Raw genomic sequence first — 19,296 nt, forward strand, 5'->3', positions numbered from 1 at the left:
TTTTCAATTCTATGAAGAAAACTAGAGGGCACGTGCAAAAAAGTGAAATGCTTGTTCTGTTGGGAAACTAAAAGGTATCATCCTATTTTGTTGCTTTCTTATTAAACTAGTTATTGGCTAACAACCAGTCTTTACAGGTACATCCTTGTCGAGGCACTGAATACAACCATGTCAACACTTTCTAGCTTCTGAAAGGTTGATAAAGGAGTTCATTAATATACTATGTAATGTGTCTAAGTTGATGGGACATCATTTTCAGCTGCTAGACTAGTGAGTAAATGTTATGAAAAAAACTCTAGAACAAAAATGAAAAATTTAAGAACAAGATGATGTTGCTCATCCTGACCTGTTCGTTAAGTGGTGCCCATAGTCAGCATCAGAAGATAAGTGGGGTGGTGAGATGCACACCAGAAGCATCACGTTTTTCTATGTAATCCCTGTTTAGTCTTTGTTATTCGTTCAACACTTTCTAAGCGTGCACACTTGTTCCGCACTTTGTCTCATGCGCTGCAATTACAAATCACGGGGGGGGGGGAGGGGACCAACGTTGGTTCCACCTAGTAGCACAGCCGTCGAGGCTATGAATCCAATGAATCAAAGCGTTTTATTAATCTTCATTTTAATCAATATTTTTCAATCCATTCTTCCATTTTCATCTAATATTATTCGATTCGTTTTATTCATATTCACTGTTCGTTGTTACTTTCCAAAAACTTCAAAAGCACAGGTAGCATTCCACATTTCATGATTTATTTAATAACAACCCAATGCATTTCGGGAAAATTTTCCCTTCGTCAGGGGCGTCTAAAAGTATGAAATTAACATAAATATTTAGTCCGTCTGCTTTGACAAAATAATGCTCTTAACATGACTGAAAATGAAATTTTCACATGAGACTAAATCCAACTTTTATGCATGACATTAATAATACTCGATTATGATTTCGAACGTTACAATTTAATCATACCCAAACACTGGACAGAGGTACCCTAAGAGCTAACAAATCAACTCCCATCTTTCACGTAATACCAACTCACTTTTCAACCCTTTAGAAAAAGATAGTACACCACCAGTATTTTCCCAGCTTAAAGGTGATTGAAAACATATTTTCATCAGCGTTCAAACTGCCCCATCTGCAATTATGCTTACCATGACAACCGGTCTCTTTACTGTACTCCTCATTTCTTTATTCGGAGCGTTACCTCTCCTTATAATCATTTAGCACGCCAAGACCTGCATGTCATGTATAAACCTAAACTGATTCTGTCGGAGCGATCCAGATTTTTTTACTTTCCCTCTCTCTTCAACCACCCCCAGGTGAAGCTGACTACCTATATCAGGGTTAAAAACAAAACTAAACAACAGACTCGAAGCTCTATACCCTTCTCCCTTTCAACTACACATCCCACAATGCACTATGCTTCGTAACTTAACAAGGTGATATTTTTCATTGTTTATCTATTCCTACGTGGCACCAAAACAGTGTTACTGTTAATAAGACTCAATAACGCCTTTTACAGACTTCTCCTATAATTTCATGCTGAATTATAACAAGCCATCATAACGGTCACAGTAGTTCAAATTAATCATTTACCTAATTTTAACAAGCAGCTTGAATTCATTCTAATCGACATGACTGTGGCCCTAATCCTGTCCAGATCGTCCAGAGTGAAATAAGTCATTGTTTTCCTATTCACTATATTCATTACATCCTTTTAATCTTGGGTGCAATCTCATCAAGTGGAGACGAAAAATTCATAGAAGATAAGTGGGGTGATGAGATGCACACCAGAAGCATCACGTTTTTCTATATAATCCTTGTTTAGTCTTTGTTATTCGTTCAACACTTTCTAAGTGTGCACACTTGTTCCGTGCTTCGTCTCATGCGCTGCAAGTATAAATCACGGGGGGGGGGGGGGGGGGGATTACCAACGTTGGTTCCACCAAGTAGCACAGCCGTCGAGGCTATTATGAATCCAATGAATTAAACCGTTTTATTAATCTTCATTTTAATCAATATTTTTCAATCCGTTCTTCCATTTTCATCTTTCTATTAGATGAGAATGGATTGAAAAATATTGATTAAAGTGAAGATTAATAAAACGGGTTGATACATTGGATTCATAGCCTCGACGGCTGTGCTACTTGGTGGAACCAACGTTTGTTTCCCCCAAGGTGATTCATAGTCCGCATCAGCCATATTCTTTCTTTGAAAAAATTATTTCAAAAGCACTCTTCCCTTGCTGAAAGACCTTGCTGAATGTACAGAGACAAAACTGGTCCATGGTTTATGCTTTGGACACCAGTGAAGCTGGGTTTCTGGTACTTTCAGAGTAAGAGATATCATCATCACAAAGAGGTCCTGTTCCTCCCTTTGGCTTAGTCAGGGCAAAAAGGACTTTGTAAGGCAGTCTGCCAGTGCACTCAATAAGTGGGTAAGTTGCGCTGAGATACTGCTTTAACTTGCCTTTTTAGTTCAGCGACATTATGAACGAGTTATATTTATAAAGTGTTATTGCTTTGTCCTTGATTTCAGGAGAGAAGTCACAGAGGTATTCTCCGACTTCTGAACTCTGAATTGTCAAGTCTGTGTCAATATGTTAAGCATTGTCTACCTATCTCTTTCTGTGTACTGCTTGTAATTCTAGGCAAATCATCTGAATGTATGAAAGATATAATGGTGGTAAAGAAGTACTTTAAGAATACTACATGATACACCTGTGCTTTTGTAATCCGAAGGTGGCCAGTGACTGTGAAACCCTAGTACATTGACTGTAGCTTACGAGTTCGAAAGGAGGTGGAGATGCCATTATTTTACTTGTCGTAATCTTGATTCAAATCTAAATGACACAAAGTGGAAATCTGCAGTTATAGTAATGTTCCCTAATGATGTCATGTTATCAGGGGCACCATGTTCTACTTGAGTTTCCTTTCACAAATCATTGTTTTCGGGCTAATATGAAATGGACCAAATCTACTACTTTCAAAATGCATGAAGTTGTTGAAAGGAAAGTCCAGAACTGGAAAATGGTAACCCAGATTTATAGATTTAACTAGTGACCTTGAATTGCATGAAAATACTTTTTTTCTTCCATTATATCTACCATGGAAAGGGATCATTTTGCTATTTAGGTCCCATGTTGCAGAATTCTGTACGGTTAACCATACAAGAAACTGTTTCTATTGGTAATTTCATAAAATTCCAGCCTCTTCTCCAGTGTAGCTAAGCTCAGAAATCCAACTTTTTTAAAATCCCTTGAACACTGATAAATGGTCTAGTTCATTAATTGCATTTGAGTTTGTTGGCTTGAACAAATAAGTAGCACATGTTCCCAGTTGATAAGCATTTATTGGGAGGAATGCAGATTCAAGAAGAGGTGGACTTGTTTTGTATTGTATGTGTGTTAAGTTGTCTATTTATTCCCTATCCTAGGTGCGCCAGCAGGCATTACTGTTCATCAAACGCATGTATGAGAAGGAGCAACTGCGAGATTATGTGGAAAAATTTGCACTGAATTACCTTCAGCTGCTTGTCCACCCCATACCACCTTCAGTGTTATTTGGAGCAGACAAGGATACAGGTGACTGTGGTAGATTGACTATATAAACCATGCAATCATCTAGGTTTATTCTGCACACAGCTGTCTCCTAGTATGAGTGTACACATATATTCCCTACTGATAACACAGTTGTTCTAGCACTTCTACTGTTGTGGCCTCCTGTTTCTGATGTATCAGTGGTACTCTGTTAGAAAGTGTGATGGCAGAGAAAGGTCTGAATGCCCCTTGTTAACGTGACCAGATACATTTACAGTAAAAAGTAGCTTAAAGTAAATTACGGTTTCAGCCCTACAAGTCAGCAGTTCATGGACATTAATGAGCAGTTGCCGGTCTGTGAAAAAATGCTTTGAACCTGTTCTCTTCTTCAAAAGTAGCTTTACCTATTTTTTCTTTCATCATCGTTCTAGTCTGTAGGGTAGGCACTGTGGATACATATGTTTTTTTAATTTTTGTAATGCACAACACGTTTCAGGGATCCACCTTCTAGGTGTAAAATACATCAACAAGTAAAGACACAACAGGGAGGGATGACAAACAAAATGGGAACAAACTGTACTGTGAGAGATTCAGAAGTGTGGAAAGTATTACAAGGCTTGCAATAAAAAAGGGAAGCAGGATGGCAGAGCATGATTCTATTTCGGCAACAGCGTCAGCTCAAGGGGTAACAGTGCAAAGAGGTCCAGGGGACAAGGATGGGAAAAGTACTAAAAGAAGAAGAGGGGCGTAGAAGGCAGGTTGAAGTTAGAGAAACTAAAGGTAGATGTATGGAAGAAACACCAGGATATAGAGAAGAGGAGGTCAAGCAGTATCTGATCGAGACAACTAGTTGTAGATTTCTTACTTTAGAATTTTCCCCAGGCGCCAGTCTGGATCCACAATTTTTTTCCCCACAGTAAGTCTATGTGCTGACAGAGGGTGTCGAGCGACTCCGCAACGACATCGGCCCGCATGTAACGTCAGAGGAGTCCATATAACCTGTCAGCGCTCTGACGTCCGTTCCTTCTTTTCAGCGCTTACAATGCGAATCCGGAGAGGAATTTGGGCCGTTATTGGGCCCCATCTCTTTCTTCATTATCGAACAGTGTGCCAACACGATGTCTTCTGGGTTTAAACCTTGACGCTCTTGTGCGAGATAGATTTCGATAACAGATCCACTTACTGTCTGCTTGTGGTATCTGGGTGAGCAGCACGACTACGCCAACTGCGGCTCCTGGCAGCATCTTCCGGCCGAAGGCGTTGAAGGAACGCAGTATGAAACTCCTTGCGGCACGGAAGTCTAATGAATCTCAGCGTCCTTCCTCTTCTCCGAAGCAACCTTTTGATGAGTTGCGGCGTCATTCCTCCTCCCCCGAGGCCAGGAGACAAGTTGAGGAGTCGCTCAGGAGAGGAGCCATCGCCTTCCCACAAGACACCGAAAACCCAGCTTCCCTTCGGTTGCGGAGACCTCTCAAGCGACTCCACGTCTGAGTACCCTGGAGCCGGGGCAAGCTTAGATCAGTGAAAGAATGTTTTCTTTCACTTCAGCGGGTCTAAGACCCACCAACTCACTCTGGTGTGGTTTCCAACTCCAAAGAGGTAGGGAGTACCCCAGTTGTTTTTTTTTGCCATTGGCTTCTACCTGGCCACAGCATCCGTTTGTGAATTTGACAGTGTTGGTACACAACCCTTTGGGGTTCACACCTTTGCCATTGGTGCCGCTTCAGCCTGCGACGTCGGCAGTGCCGCTCGATGCAGACCCTTTTGCCATTTCCAACATAGTCGACGCCGCAACGTCGTCGAAGTCTCCGCTCATTGTAGATCCGTCTACTTCGGAACGTACCCAATCTCTACCGGGATTCCCTGCGGAAAATCCTCTTTTTGCAGGTGGGGAGTAAGATGTGGGGTAAACTTCTTTGTGCTCTTGCCCCACCACCCTTGGAAGAAAACTGGCTGACTGATCTGGGGGTGTTAGCGGTCTGCAGGCGTTTCCAACCTCAGACCTGCTCTCTCTAGGCAGTGCAACGGAGGATAATTCCTCTATGTCTGATGTTCTGAGAAGGGCAGCTTCAATCTTGCATTGAAAATTTCCTTTGGTGCAATTAACCACAGATCCCTTGATGCGTGTTCCCCTCCAAGGTGAGACAGGATTAGTCCTGTTACTCCCCTACAATGAGTCGCTCTTCAACATACTGTTGGGGACTTGTGCACAACCTGTCAAGGGGCAGCCTGTTGACCGGGCAGTGGGCCGCAGGCATCGCTCTGCCCCAGGAGATCCCCCGTGCCTCTTACGCCATCCTGCTACTGTAGGATTGGTGATGCAGGCTGATTCTGCGTCGGCGGACCCTTCAGTCCTCCCCCTTGCTCCCTCTAGCAAGGACTCCAGATGGTTGGTTAATTGTGGTCGGGAACTCTTCTCTTCTGCCAGTGCAGCCTCGTGATCATTAAATACTTCCTACGGTTTACGCAGAATGACTTGCGCTCTATAGGACTCTATCACACAGTGCTTACCCTTGGTGCTGGAGAAAGCTAGACATGAGCTCCTCCAAGAACTACAGGTTGGCTGGGAAGCCGCCAAATTAGTTCTTTAGTGTAGTAAGGACACCACCGATTCTGTTGGTAGAGGTACGGCTCAGGCTGTGGCACTGTGCAGGCACGCGGGGCTGCAGCAGTCTGGGTTTTCGGAACCTGTCAAAAATACTATTTTATTGTATTCATCTCTTTGAATAGGAGGCTGATTCAGCCCTGCATCGACTCAAAGCTAACTGACCTGTTAAATTGGCCTAATAGGTTCGTAGTTATATTTTATATATTAGTTATATTTATATTTGTCCTCAGAGCGGTATGCTACACTCTGAGTTCAGACTGCTTTTCTTAGGTACCACCAGCAACATTTTGAGGTAACGGAATAATTCTGTTTGTTACCCTGCGCTCCTTTTAGGAAGTTTATCTCTATCCCATTTGCGACTTTCAAGTTGGTGGTGCACGATTAGTGCCGTATTTTCTTTCACTGCTAGGTGCAGAATTGCCTCCCAAGTTGTCTGCAGCTCATTCAGAAGGGTTTTTCTTATGTTGAGTTGTATTATACCCTATGTGGGATATCTCCGGTATGCTTTTGTCCAGCGTTTTTGTTATATCCATATACTATTTGTATGTGTGTCTAGTCCCTGCATCCCTCCATGGAAATATGGGTTATTCGCCTTACGTATGCATGATGTATACTCTGCTTCTTCAGATGTATCTTACATTTCGATATGAATATTGTTTGTAATTATATCCTATGGATATCTGTCCTTCGCTTGACATATTCGAATATGCCTTTATGTATTTGGCCCTGTGGGCTTTCCTAATGTGATGTTTCTAGGTTCCTTCGTCACACTCTTTCCATATGATTGTCCTTGTACCTCTTGTGGGTACTGGCTTTTTTCTACCCCTATAGCCTGATAAGGTCCTCTACCTCATGTGTATATTGACCATACCTTAATGCATTCCACGCATACTTGGGGTATGTGTGTGTCCTCTTGTATGTATAGTGGCCCATTCCTTCAATGTGTTGGTTCATACGCATTGTCTTCTGAGTTGTAGTTATGTTCTTACACATTGACATTGTCTAGCCGCCAATACTTAAGTGGGCCGCCTGTAAGAGGCATGCTTGCCTCCTGTATATGGCACGTGCAACTGCGGTATATCAGGGCGCTGGTGACACTTCCTGCTTCTGTGATTTCCAAGTTTTGAACCGTAACACTCTTTCGTTGTGTTTTTTGGTTCCTTTATCTTGGTTGCCATATGGCTCTGCTGTAACCTTACACTGCATTTGCAGGGTCTTTTTCCCTTTGGAATAATATAAAGCTATGCATTACCCCTTCTGTTCCCTTTTTGGGAGCACTAATTCCTCTGTTGGACTTTCTCTGTGGCTATGCTGGGTTTTTTACCATTACCCTGTCATGCGACTGTTTCTAGGATTTTTTTTTCAGGCTATGATGGTGTGCATAACTACTGTCTGTCAGCAGTAGAGGCGCTGGCCTTGTGATTTTTTTGCCTCAGGTTACTTCATCCTACTCCACTTCTCTTCTGTCATGCAGGTTCCCGCCTATCTGGGGACGGTCCTTTTCTAGCCTATACTGCAGGTATTTGGGGCTTGATTTTATTGTTTTGGTCCTGGTTTGCCTGTATGTGGCATGGTTATGTGTCTCTATTAGCTGTCTTGTATTTTACACATCTGATAGTCATCTAGCCGCAGATTCCTTAACTTAGAATATCCCCATTTCAGGCATTCTTGATGCCTTCGGCGTCAAGGAACAGTGTGCGATGCCTTAGGGCTTTATGGCATGTGAGACCTGCACGAGACAAATGTCTGTCATGGATCTGCACGCGGTATGTATGTGGTGCCTGGGAGTGCACCATGACTCCGAAGAGTGCGCCGCCTGTCGGCAGATGAAACCAAAGTCCCTCAGGGAGCATCATATGAAGCTGCTGGCCGCCCGGATGTCCGGTCCTGCGCCTTCACGCCGCCGATCTCCCTCTCGGGATCGGGCCCATCTCACGGGGTAGTTCCCGCGGACGTCATTCGGAGACAGTTAAGCACAAGCATAAGTCACGAAAGTCGCCCTCCCATAAACGTGACGCTGGGGCCCGCTGCTCTCGGTCTTTGTCAGGCACGGGCGGCCAGGAGTCGTCTCCCCCTTTGGTGTAGGTACCTAACATTCCATGGCCTTCGGATCAACCTCAGGCTCCTCCACCTTTACTATCTAGTGGACGAGTTAGCCTCCAACCGTCCCCGACCAATGGTTTGTTGTCGCCCCCCAGAATGGCGACAAAGGCTAATGAGGCTTTCGCGAGGGCTGTTCGCAGGGCTGCAGATATTTTTCACTTTTAGCCCCCTGTGGCTTCCCTGCCCTCTGATCCTTTACTGGATCTCCTCCGCATGGAGCCTGTGGACGTGGAGCCTTTGCTGCCCCTTGGTGGGTCTTTGTTTGACTTCCTGCTGGTACCTGGACACGACCCTCCTCTGGTGACCCTGTTGATCCGGCCATTGCTCACCAGCATCGCCCTGCCCCAGACGATCCGGTCTGCTTGTCCCTTCACCCGAGAGCTCGGGTCTGGTTGTCCAGGCGGCTTTCGCCTTGCAGCCTTCTTCCGCTATGCCGTTGCTACCTCCCACTAGGGAGTCTCAGTGGCTGGAGACATGTGGTCGCCACATTTTTGCTTCTGCCAGTGCGGGCATCCGTGCCTTGAACACGTATTGTGTTTTCGCATGTGCATCTTTTGCCTTTTGGGACTTGGTTGAACTCGTTCTTCCTTCTCTCCCAGAAGGGCCCAGTCCTGACTTGCATCGCCTTTTTGTTGATGGCCGAGGAATGGCCTTCGATCGGCCCTGTACGCTACAGACTCTGTGGGTAGGGCAATGGCCCGGTCGGTTGCTTTGCACCGCCATGCATGGCTGCACGATAGTCGTTTTCCGGACAATGTTCGGGACGCTCTTCAGGATATGCCGTTCAATGGCGTGGACCTTTTTGACTGTCAACGCTGGTTCAGCGGTCTCCCGCCTCATGTCTGGTCTTCTTTGATTGTTTGGCCCTTGCGACTTGCCTTTCTCTTCCTTCTGGATTATCTTTTTCTTGTGCATAGGCAGCGTTGCCTTGTTAGTTTGGGTCCCTGAGTTCATGATGTAATACCCAGATTGTCTAGGCAGCTACTCCGCCGTGTTTGCCTTTGTTCAGTACAGCTGGTCAGCTGGTTCTCCCTTCCTTTCAGTCCTCTGTCGGTGACCTTGTCTCGAGAGAAGCCCCCTTGCTGGAGTTACGACTTACCCTATATGGGGTATTTGTTGGGTACTATGTAGCTGCATTCCTAAAAAGAAGGCTTGGTACACTCCTGTGGAGTCTTCCTTACAGAGGTTCAACTGTGGATCAGTCTGTCCTCTCTTTATGCTCTTATGCGACCCACAGGTTGGCGTCACTCTATTGCACTTTCAGTTAGGGTCGGGGTCTACGGTTGTCCGTAGTACTTCGAAGCATCGGTTAAGGTTCCCTACGGTGAGGCTTCCGCCTCGCCTGCCTTTCCCAGGGGCGTTTTTTAGGCTTCGCTGTGCTCCTCTTGTTCTGTTCCGTTCCGGCACAGTTCTTCCGCGACCGACGCCCTGCCATCGTATAGCGCAAGGGCAGAGCGGCTGCGCGGCACACTTCTTCAGTGTTCATCATCATCAAAATTCTTTATTCAGTAACTGTACAAGTTAACCATAAAAGCTCAGAACGCCAATCAGTACAATGAAAAAAACACCTTAAAATTGTAAAAGCACACAGTAATTAAGATCAGATCAGAATTGATTTGCGATATTTAAAAAAAAAAATGTAAAAGCTGTAATGGAGGCAATAGTAAATTCATCATCTAACAGTTGCAGAGTCATAAATGCTGAGTGACATTGTCTCAAACTGCACCTTTTTAATACAGGGATAATCCATTTTATAGGAATTGAGTAAAATTTACAAAAAAAACAATATATGTATCGTGAATTATTCAGCAACATCGTCGCACGGCATTTACTTAAAACTCTCGACCAATCATTTTGTACGGAATAACTTAAAGATCTATGTAAAATATTTTATCTAAAACGTGTTAAAAACCTCTAATAGTCGTCTGTTACTGATGCAATATATTGTTGTATGAGTGGAGTCGCCAAGGCCATATAATGTGCTTGAACCCTTGATTTCTTTAATTCTATTGTGTTTCTGATTTCGCCCAAATAACACAAGCAACTTGCTTTAAGGTCTTTCCTAGACACATTACACATGGTATATGGATCATTGTAATATTCAGGATGGCCTAGTTTAAACAGAAACATTTTAACATATGCTAACCATCTTATCTGAGTGACCATGGCAATCGCCCGCGCGTCTTTCATAATGAGACGATTAAAATCGGTCTCCTCTGAAGTCCAGACTCTATACCACAGGAGAACTGGCTAGATCTTGATAACATCTTCTAGGTATTGCATGCCTAGTTCTTGGTGGCATATATATGTTGATGTACTGTCTGAGACTGCCAAAAGGGACCTGAGAAACATATTTTCAGCAGACTGTAGTGAGTTAACCCCTGCGTAGCCCCAGATTCCAGCTCCATAGGTAGCAATGGCCACACATTTTGCCCTATAGATCTGTAACAATTCCGCAGGGGAACGTCTTCCTAATTTTCTGCTGAAATTTAATAAGACCATCAGCGATTTGATGAAAAGCAGCCTTCTCGCTTTTAACGTCTGGCACCACGTGCCAAATTGGTCAAATAAAATCCCTAAATAAGAGAAAGTTTTAGAATGCTCTTTTGCCTTTGAATAAATAAAAAGCGTGTTGGTCTTCTTTCTCGGTCCTGCTCCACAATTCATTGCAAATGTTTTGGAGCAGTTCACAGTAAGACCCAGATTTGACATAAAATTTGTAAAAACATTAACAACTTTTTGGAGACCGATCGGTGTGCGGGCCTTAAGCACCACATCGTCCGCATACATGAGTGCCGGAATAGGGCGTGTTGCTAAAGCTGGTAAGTCCTTACACTCCCGGACCAAAATGGTTTCTAGTTCATTTATATATAGTGTAAAAAGAAACGGGGCAAGAATACACCCTTGCCTGACTCCTCATCACTTTAAAGTGCTTAGTGCATTCACCCCCCCTCCCACTTCTTCAGTGTTTGCGCATAGTGTGGGTGCACCCTGGTATGTTCGCTATCCTGGGGTGCTGCGTTCTTTCTTCCGCTTCAGCGGTGACTAGTTCTACCCTCCACTCTCCGGGGTTGGGTGATACTTTCTCGTACTTCAGCCCTGTCTGAACTTGTCTATAGGCTGTGGCGTCTTCACCATGTACCTGTATGCGGTCCACTGCCTTGTGCCCTCTTTTTTTGGGCACTTCCCAAAAAGGAGTTTTTCCTATTTCCCTGCTGCTTTCCGCGCAGGTTTTTTTCACACTTCTGCATTGGGTTCCTGCCGTAACACTCTCAGGGGAAGTGTTCTCTTCAGTATACTCGCTTTCTTGGGTGGTCTTGTCTGTTTCCACTTTCATGTCCTGCTCCATCTCCTCATCTGTCTAGCGGGGGACCGTGGCTCCCCCCGGACGGGTGGCTGATGTTGCTTATGGATCTGGACATTGTCCTATCCAACTCTCCTTCACCATGACTGTTGGTACTCATGGCGTACCCTTGTCTTGTTTTATGCAACAAATCCTTTTTAAATGTGTATCTTTCTTAATGTAGATCTGCTCTGTGCTCTTCTCACAGCGGAGTCGTGCAGGCAACGCTCCTTGCTGAGATGTCCGTGGTCTCCACCCCGGTCGGCTCATGGTGTGAGCTAGTGTGTGTCCAGCTTGCCGGAAGCCCCTTTTTGCCGGTTGCCTGCCTGGTAATGAGTCTTTCACATCTGGGCTGCTCATGCTACCCTACAGGGGGAGTTCCCTATACTTGGTGTGGTTCTGGCGTCCACGCGGTATGCTTATATGTATTCATAACTTCCACATGAATACCAGTTTTACTGTTGTTATCCACCATTTGTAACGCGCACGGATTCTCGAAAGTGTCGCGGCGCGGGAGCCAACTTGGAGGAGAGAGGATGGCGTATGCCCTAGCTGGAAAGTTAATTAAAAAGCAAAGTTTTTAGCTGCTGTTTTAGCTAAGGTCCTGGTTGTTCCTGAGCTCAAAGGGTAGACTGTTCCAGGCCTACGCCGCCCTGACTGAGAGGGCACTGCCTCCCATTCTGACGAGGCGGTGGCGAGGAATAACCGCAAGGCAAGGTGTCTGGGAGGGACATAAAAGTCAAAGTGTCTCCTGAGATACATAGGCCCTTATTTGTAAAGGGCACCGTGAGCGATGGTAAGGGCCTTAAACAACACGCTGGTCAACCGGAAGCCAGTGCAAATCGCGGAGAGGTTGCTTAGCACTGGACCTACCCGGAATACCCAGTAGTGTTCTAGCGGCCGCATTCTGGACGGTCTTAAGCTTTTTTAGCTGGTATCCAGGAAGACCAATGTAAAGGGCATTGGCATAGTCTAACCGCGAAACAATGAGCGCGCAGGGAACCATTTCTGTAGCAGCTTTCGGCAGAAGTGGCAAAAATTTCTTGAGGAGTTTCAGAGTGCCAAGCAAACTCCCTCTAGTTTGTTTATCTGCGTTAGAAATCTGAGGTCTTTGCTAAACCAGACCCCCAGATTTTTGGCTGGCCTTCCCATGGACTTCGGCATGGGATTACGCTTGGGCCACAGGTCGTCCCAAAAATGCATCGGGAAAGACCCATAGAGGAGTACCTCAGACTTATCCTCGTTGCATTTGAGTTGGGCCCATCGCTAACCATTTAAAAACTTCAGTCAGACAGTTTTTGGCTAGGTCGGGAGATAAATTATTTTTCTTCCATGTGAAAAGAAGCTGGGTATCATCTGCATATGCTATGATTTTTGCACGAAGCCCTTCCACCAGATAGATTAGCGGCTTCACATAGACATTAAAAAGGAAGGGGCTCAGGGTTTAGCCCTGCGGGACGCCCGTCAACATGTTTCTGGGTGAAGAAGAGAAAGGTGGCAGCCACACTGGTTGTGTTCTATTAGTCAAGAAGGATTCGATCCAGTCCCATACCAAGCCGGAAATTCCAATGCTGGACAGGCGGGCTAGGAGTTGGCGATGAGGTACCGTGTCGAACGAGGCAAAGAGTGTAGGAAAGTAGGGTCTGCTTTTCTATTGTCACCCCACTTTTTCCTTTTTGCTTCACTGGTTTTCGATTTTAATGTGGCTGTGGGCCTGCTAATCAGACCCACAGCCCAGCTGTATTCTCTCTAAATTCATACCATGTACTTTAGGTACATCACCAATTGGGAAATGGGTCACTCCTATGAGTCCCTGTACAGTGTACCATAGGTACCCAGGGCATAGGTGCACCCAAGACCTACCAGGGGCTGCAGCATATCTTTTGCCACCCCTGGCTGGCCATCCAAATCGACACAACTGGCTGATCACTCAGCTGGGGCAAGGTGGTGTAATCACGCCTTGCTTGGATACCTATATCTAAACCTATATCTGGACACATATATACCTATCAGTCACTCCTGGGACAGTCCGTATCCAGCTCCTGGTCGTCGTCGACACCTCCTGGTCCACGTGACTGCAGAGACAAGCTTCACGACATCACCTGATTGCTTCGCGACATCGTCTGGTTCCTTCCTGGTCACTGGCTAGTGACCCAGACTCTGTCCCCTCTGCTTTCAGGTACTCTTCATCCTCGATCCGCCCTTGGGTCCAACCGGACACTTCCCTCCTGGTCGCCTGCAGCATCTTTCTTCAAGGCTACATAGGACTCAGCGACGAAACCCGACACACTTTGACACCTATGCACCCGCTTCCTGTGGGTGAGGTAACGCGAGTACTTCGGTTCTCCTGTGGGTATTAACTATCCTAGTGTCCTAGTTTTCAGTAGCTTTCTCCCAGTCCATCCGGAAGTGACCTAAAAGAACTAGTTTCCAATTCTTTCGTTCCCATTCTAACTCTATGGTAACTCGCGTGTGTGTAAAGACACTGCACACGCATCCCGTGGGCCTCCTGCTTCCTAACTCTTGGTAGTACAGCGTAGCCCCAGCGATTTCCTAGGCCTATCCTTTGTTCGTGACGTGGACCTTATACCACTATTTTAGTATATGGTTTTACGTGCCCCTAGGGCTCTACTGTATTTTGTGCAACTTATTGTATGATAATTGAGTATCTTGTTATATGCTTATGCCTCTGACCTCATAAAGAGATCAGAGGATTGTGTTAGTAATAAATACATAAATATTTGTATATATAACCTGTGTGGTGTCCTTTCACTTGGTATTAAAAGGGTTACATATGGCAAAACAGCTGGCTTTACATGCCCTCTTGAGTTTAGCCTAAGACTGCTTTGTCCATGCTACCACTAGGATAGCTGGTCTATAAGGTTGACTTTACAACCATCACCATAATGGTTGTTTGGACTGATACAGGGTGCCCACTAGAATAGTCGACATCACATATCAGGCCAACTTCTGACAAAGAGGTCCAATAAAATCAGGGCCACTCTGCCGCCTAAGTCGAGGCATTCCCTAATAGCCTCCGCCATCTCGACTAAAGCCATCTCCGTACTATGAGAGGCCCTGAAGCCAGACTGTGCAGGTTAGAGGGTGCCAGAGGACTAAACAAACGTGGAAAGCTGTCTGTAGGCTGCCTTCTCACACACCTTCGCCACCGCCGGAAGGAGTGAGATCGGTCGATAGCTGGCCAGAGTGGCTGGGTTTAGAGAGGGTTTTTTTAGCAGAGCGAGAAGTGTTTGCCTGTTTCCATTCCATTGGGACCGTAGCGGTTTGAAGTGACAAGTTAAAGATGTTGTTGACTTCAGGATTAATCACCTCCGCCACTGCTGCCAGCTACCTGGCTAGACAGGGATCGGCCGGGGAACCTGATTTGAGAGGTTTAAGAATGGTCAAAGAGTCTACCAAAGGAATGCAGGTAAATACTGTCAGGCAAGTGCGGGCTGGTTCTAAATCTAAGGCTACCCAGAGCGGGTATTCCACCTGCCCGTGAATTGCAGGGCCAAAACTATTCTGGATTGTCTGTATTTTATCTACAAAAAAGCCAGATAACTGCTCGCACAAGGAGTTAGAGGCAGGAGTGACCAAACGTTCCGCACATGACTTCAGGAAACTTTGGACAATTGCAAAGATTTCCTTAGTTATTTTTAGACTGTACAATGCGCTCCGCATAAAAAAGTGGCCTTCTTGATAGCGGCATAATAGCTGTTCTGACACTTCCTAAGTGCTTTTTTGGCCTTCGGGCAGTAGGCAAGTCTCCAACTACGTTCCAGCTTTTTGCATGATTTTTTATATTTTTTTGGGTTGCTGGAAAACCATGGTTTGGAAGGAGTAATTCTTACTCTCATATGGACCAGCAAAGTGGAAAAATGTTCCACTGCACTCGAAATACAATTATTAAAACCCCTGACCGCATCCAACAGGACTCCAGAAGCGACCTGGCAAGTATCTGACAGTACTCTGCCACGAGCAGTGCACTCCATACGTGGGGGAGGTCTACTCTTAGAAGACCTCAAAGGCGATTAAGAGTCTTTGATGGTCCAGGAAAATTGAATTAACAAATAACCAGACCAGGAAACCGGAAGAGGATCCTGTACGGCTATGGGAAAGTTGGAGCAGACTGCATCCAGAGTATGCCCCCCGCAATTTGAAGGGGAATGAATCTATTGAGTCAGGTGGGTATAGTCTAAAGAATCCATTGGATCTCTTGTATCGGAGGCCTCGGCACAATCCACATGAATATTAAGGTCCCCGAGAAGGAGATAGTTCGAATAGTGCAGTGCTCTAGGCACAATAGCTTAATCTAACGTTTTTAAGAAGGAGCTACATGGGCCAGGAGAGCAATATATCAATAAGGCTCCCAGTAAAAAATGTGGGGAGATGGTGAGGGCGAAGTCCAATGCTTTCCCATCCATGATGTTGTGTGATTCGACCTGCATAAAAAAACAATTCTCCCTAAATACTAACGCTACCCCTCCTCCTCTGCATGTTTTGCGGTCCGTCCTGGCTATTTTGTACCCCGCCGGGATGGCCAGGGCAAAAACTGGGCCGAAAACTAATTGAGCCAAGTCTCCGAAATAAATAGCAAATCTAACTGGCTGTCGGCCAGCAGTTTGAAAATGTCTGCCGCATGTTTAACCAGGGATCGTGCATTAATTTGGGCAGCTTGAATACACCAGGAGTTCTGAGGGGCGATAGCCTGATAAGTGACAAGAGAAGTAGCTCCCAAGGAATGATTAAAATGATAGTTGCGTCTCTGGCAAGTCCTGGAGAGGTTATCCAAGACCCTCCATTCCTGTACGCACTTACTCATGTGAGCACCAATCGACAGGATCTCAGCGCGCCTCAAACACCAGCGAACGCTAGACGCTTCTGGTGGAAAACGGGCAGCATGGCTGGCGCTGGCCTGTTCCGGGACGCTGAGGGGCGCAGACGGACTTGCCTTGGGCGTGCCCGCTGCGCGCGTCAATGCAACGCATGTGTTATAGCGAACTGCCCCCCGACAGCCAAAGCGCGCCGTGAACAAGATGGCGGTTTTGGATGTCCCACTGGTATATGGAGAGAGACGGATGCTTTTTCCTCCAGGGTCTAAGTAAATACGTGCATTTAAAGGGAAGCTCATGGAAGCAAGTTACAGACAAACGCCTCATTAGGGGAGGCACATTGTTGGATTAATGTCCACTAGGAAGATAGCGGACTGTGGATATTCCATCGTGTTGTAAAGGATCACATTCTTGACCTTAGAGTTGGATGAACTCAGCTGTTCATATATGGACAATTGATTTATGCTTTAACCCTGTCCTAAGGAGGCCTAAGATGAAGATAGGCTGAAACGTGGTCGCGTCGACAACACTTTTAAGGAGGAGTCATTAGAGATATAGTGTATTTCTAAATCATAATAGTGTCACACTGTAAAGTATAGTAGTAGTTGTTTCAACTTGGAAGTGTGTGTTCACGACTGCCTCCGAGTGGTCTGTCCAGATGTGAATGGAAGCCACTATCAAAATTGTATCATTATTTAGGGTTACTTTGTGTCATTTTCGTAGTTTATGTCCTTGTATGGAAAGTATTTACATGTGAATCTTGGCAATTCATTGATTAGGTGTCATTGGCTAGGATAAGACAACTTATGTATGATATATTCATTGTGTACTAGAAAACATAGTGAGGGTAAATTAAAAATACCTTCACCAGAATCAGTGTATTATTTATTTCTTCATACCGATTGTTGGTTATTCCTAGGATGTCCCACCGGGGAGCCGGGGGTTGCGTGTGTGGAGGTTAGCGAATGTTTCAATTAAAACAGTAGCAGCATCCAGGAATGGGCTGGTCCTGAGGACACCTCAATAGGTCATGCAGCAGGAGAGACCTTTTCACCAATATGTGACTTAAAGGGCTCCCGCCTCCCAGGAGCAGATGTGTGAGCCAGTCATAATATTAGTGCACTAGCCCATTTGAGGACCCTAAGCACAGTTAGTCCTCTTAGCATATCCAGTACTCCTTAGTGCGAGTACTAAAAATGCTTTAACACGTGGTTTATTTTTTACCACTCACATTTTTCACTTTCCTCACTAAGCACTTTATTTGAGAGGTCCTGAAGAAAGCCCCAGCAATTTTTTAAGTGGGCTGAAACATGTCGACCATCAAAGGATAATATTAAGATACAAGCAGTATACTTAACACATTATCCACTCTTGTTTTTAACATACCCTGGATCACCGGAATGCCAGTGTGGGATTTAATGAAAAATGCAAACAGAGGGCATCTTAGAGATGCCCCCTGAACAATAACCTACCACTAGTGTCCACGCTGAGTGGCTGCTTTCAGCTGCCACCACCAGACATGTTTCTGGACCCCTGGGTCAAGAGTCTGCTGCTCTCTGGGGCCTGAAACAATGCACATCCTGGGACGAGGTGCCAAGCCTCCTCCCCCAGGATGGGCAGGGTGCACAAAGGGGAAGCTTCAAAGGCTTACAGCCTTTGTGAGTATCAACAGGCCAGTTGCTGCTCTCAGCAACTGGTCCTCACTGGTTCTGACCCCGACTTTGGGCGGGAGAACCGATAGGAAAAACAAGTGAGGAAGAGAGGTGTGCCCACCTCTGCCAACTCCACCCCCTCAGGTGGGAGGTTAGGTGAAGCACAACTGTCAGTCCACCCTATCTTGAAGATGGGGGGACTCAGCCAACCAGGGACAGGCTCATGCCCCCCCCCTCCCACTGGAGTTTGGTATAATAGGGGGTATGCCCACCCCAGGGAAGGGACCCATTGGTCTCTGCCTTTACCTACGTGTAACACCACTAAATCTAGTATTTAGGGGCTCCCCTGAAACTTGCTTCCTCAGACAAGAACCTGCAACAAAAAGGACCGAACAGCTGTGCAGCAGCTAACAAGAGGAAGACGCCCACTGACTTGGCCCCAGCCCTATCCGCCTGTCTCCCTTTCGAACCTGCTCCTGCAAAATCCCGGTGTGTCTTGCAGCCAGCAACGTCAAAAACCCTGGAGGACCTGCTTGCCTTCAACTACAAAGACTGTCTCCCGTGAACCCCAGATTTGTTCATCTGCAACCTCTGGCTCCTGCCGGATACCGCGGATCCACACCCCTCTGCACCCGCAGTCCACGGCCTGACCTCGAGTGGGAAAACACCACGAGGAGGTCACCCCAGCGATTCTGACCCAAGATCTGGCGACCCCTGACCTGGCGACCCCTGACCTGGCGACCCCTGACCTGCCTCAAGCCTCCAGCCGACGCCTGCAGCCTAAATCCAGAAGGTCCCCCCAACCTCGGCCAGGAGCTGGTAGGAAGATCCGACCCCAAAAGGCACCCCTGCACCCGACACCCCATGACCTTGTGTGCCCAAACCGACGGTGCCTAACCAACCCCTAACTTCCCAACTTACCTCTCTCAGTGGTGGTCACACCCAGAAGGGCTTCGTCCCCAAACCTGCAGTGCCTTTGCAAACTAGAGGTTCCCCATTGAAACCAACAGAGTGCCCGATGTTGAAACAGCACCCTGCACCCGGCCGCCCTAGTGCCGCTGAGGGTGCACCTTTGGTGCTACATTGTTTCCCCATTTGCCATGAGCTAAAGTTCAGGAGCTTTCCTCCCACAACCCAGTGGCCTGCTTGCCAGCAGCCACCAACCGGATGCCCCCTATCCCCCATTGGATAACATTGGGCCTCAGCACTCTGCACCCGG

At 46.2% G+C, this 19,296-nt stretch overlaps 1 protein-coding gene across 3 annotated transcripts in view; it reads left to right on the top strand.

Moving 5' to 3' along the window:
* The window catches only part of SYMPK (symplekin scaffold protein), a 1,116,254-nt gene that overhangs the window by 608,080 nt on the left and 488,878 nt on the right, over positions 1-19,296 (top strand). For all 3 annotated transcript variants that reach the window (XM_078660908.1, XM_078660909.1, XM_078660907.1), the window contains one exon: positions 3,434-3,581. In XM_078660908.1, coding sequence (XP_078517034.1) covers positions 3,434-3,581 — 148 coding nt within the window. The remainder of the gene's footprint in view (positions 1-3,433; positions 3,582-19,296) is intronic.

Source organism: Lissotriton helveticus, chromosome 9 (genome assembly GCF_964261635.1).
Source record: "Lissotriton helveticus chromosome 9, aLisHel1.1, whole genome shotgun sequence".
NCBI lineage: Eukaryota > Metazoa > Chordata > Amphibia > Caudata > Salamandridae > Lissotriton > Lissotriton helveticus.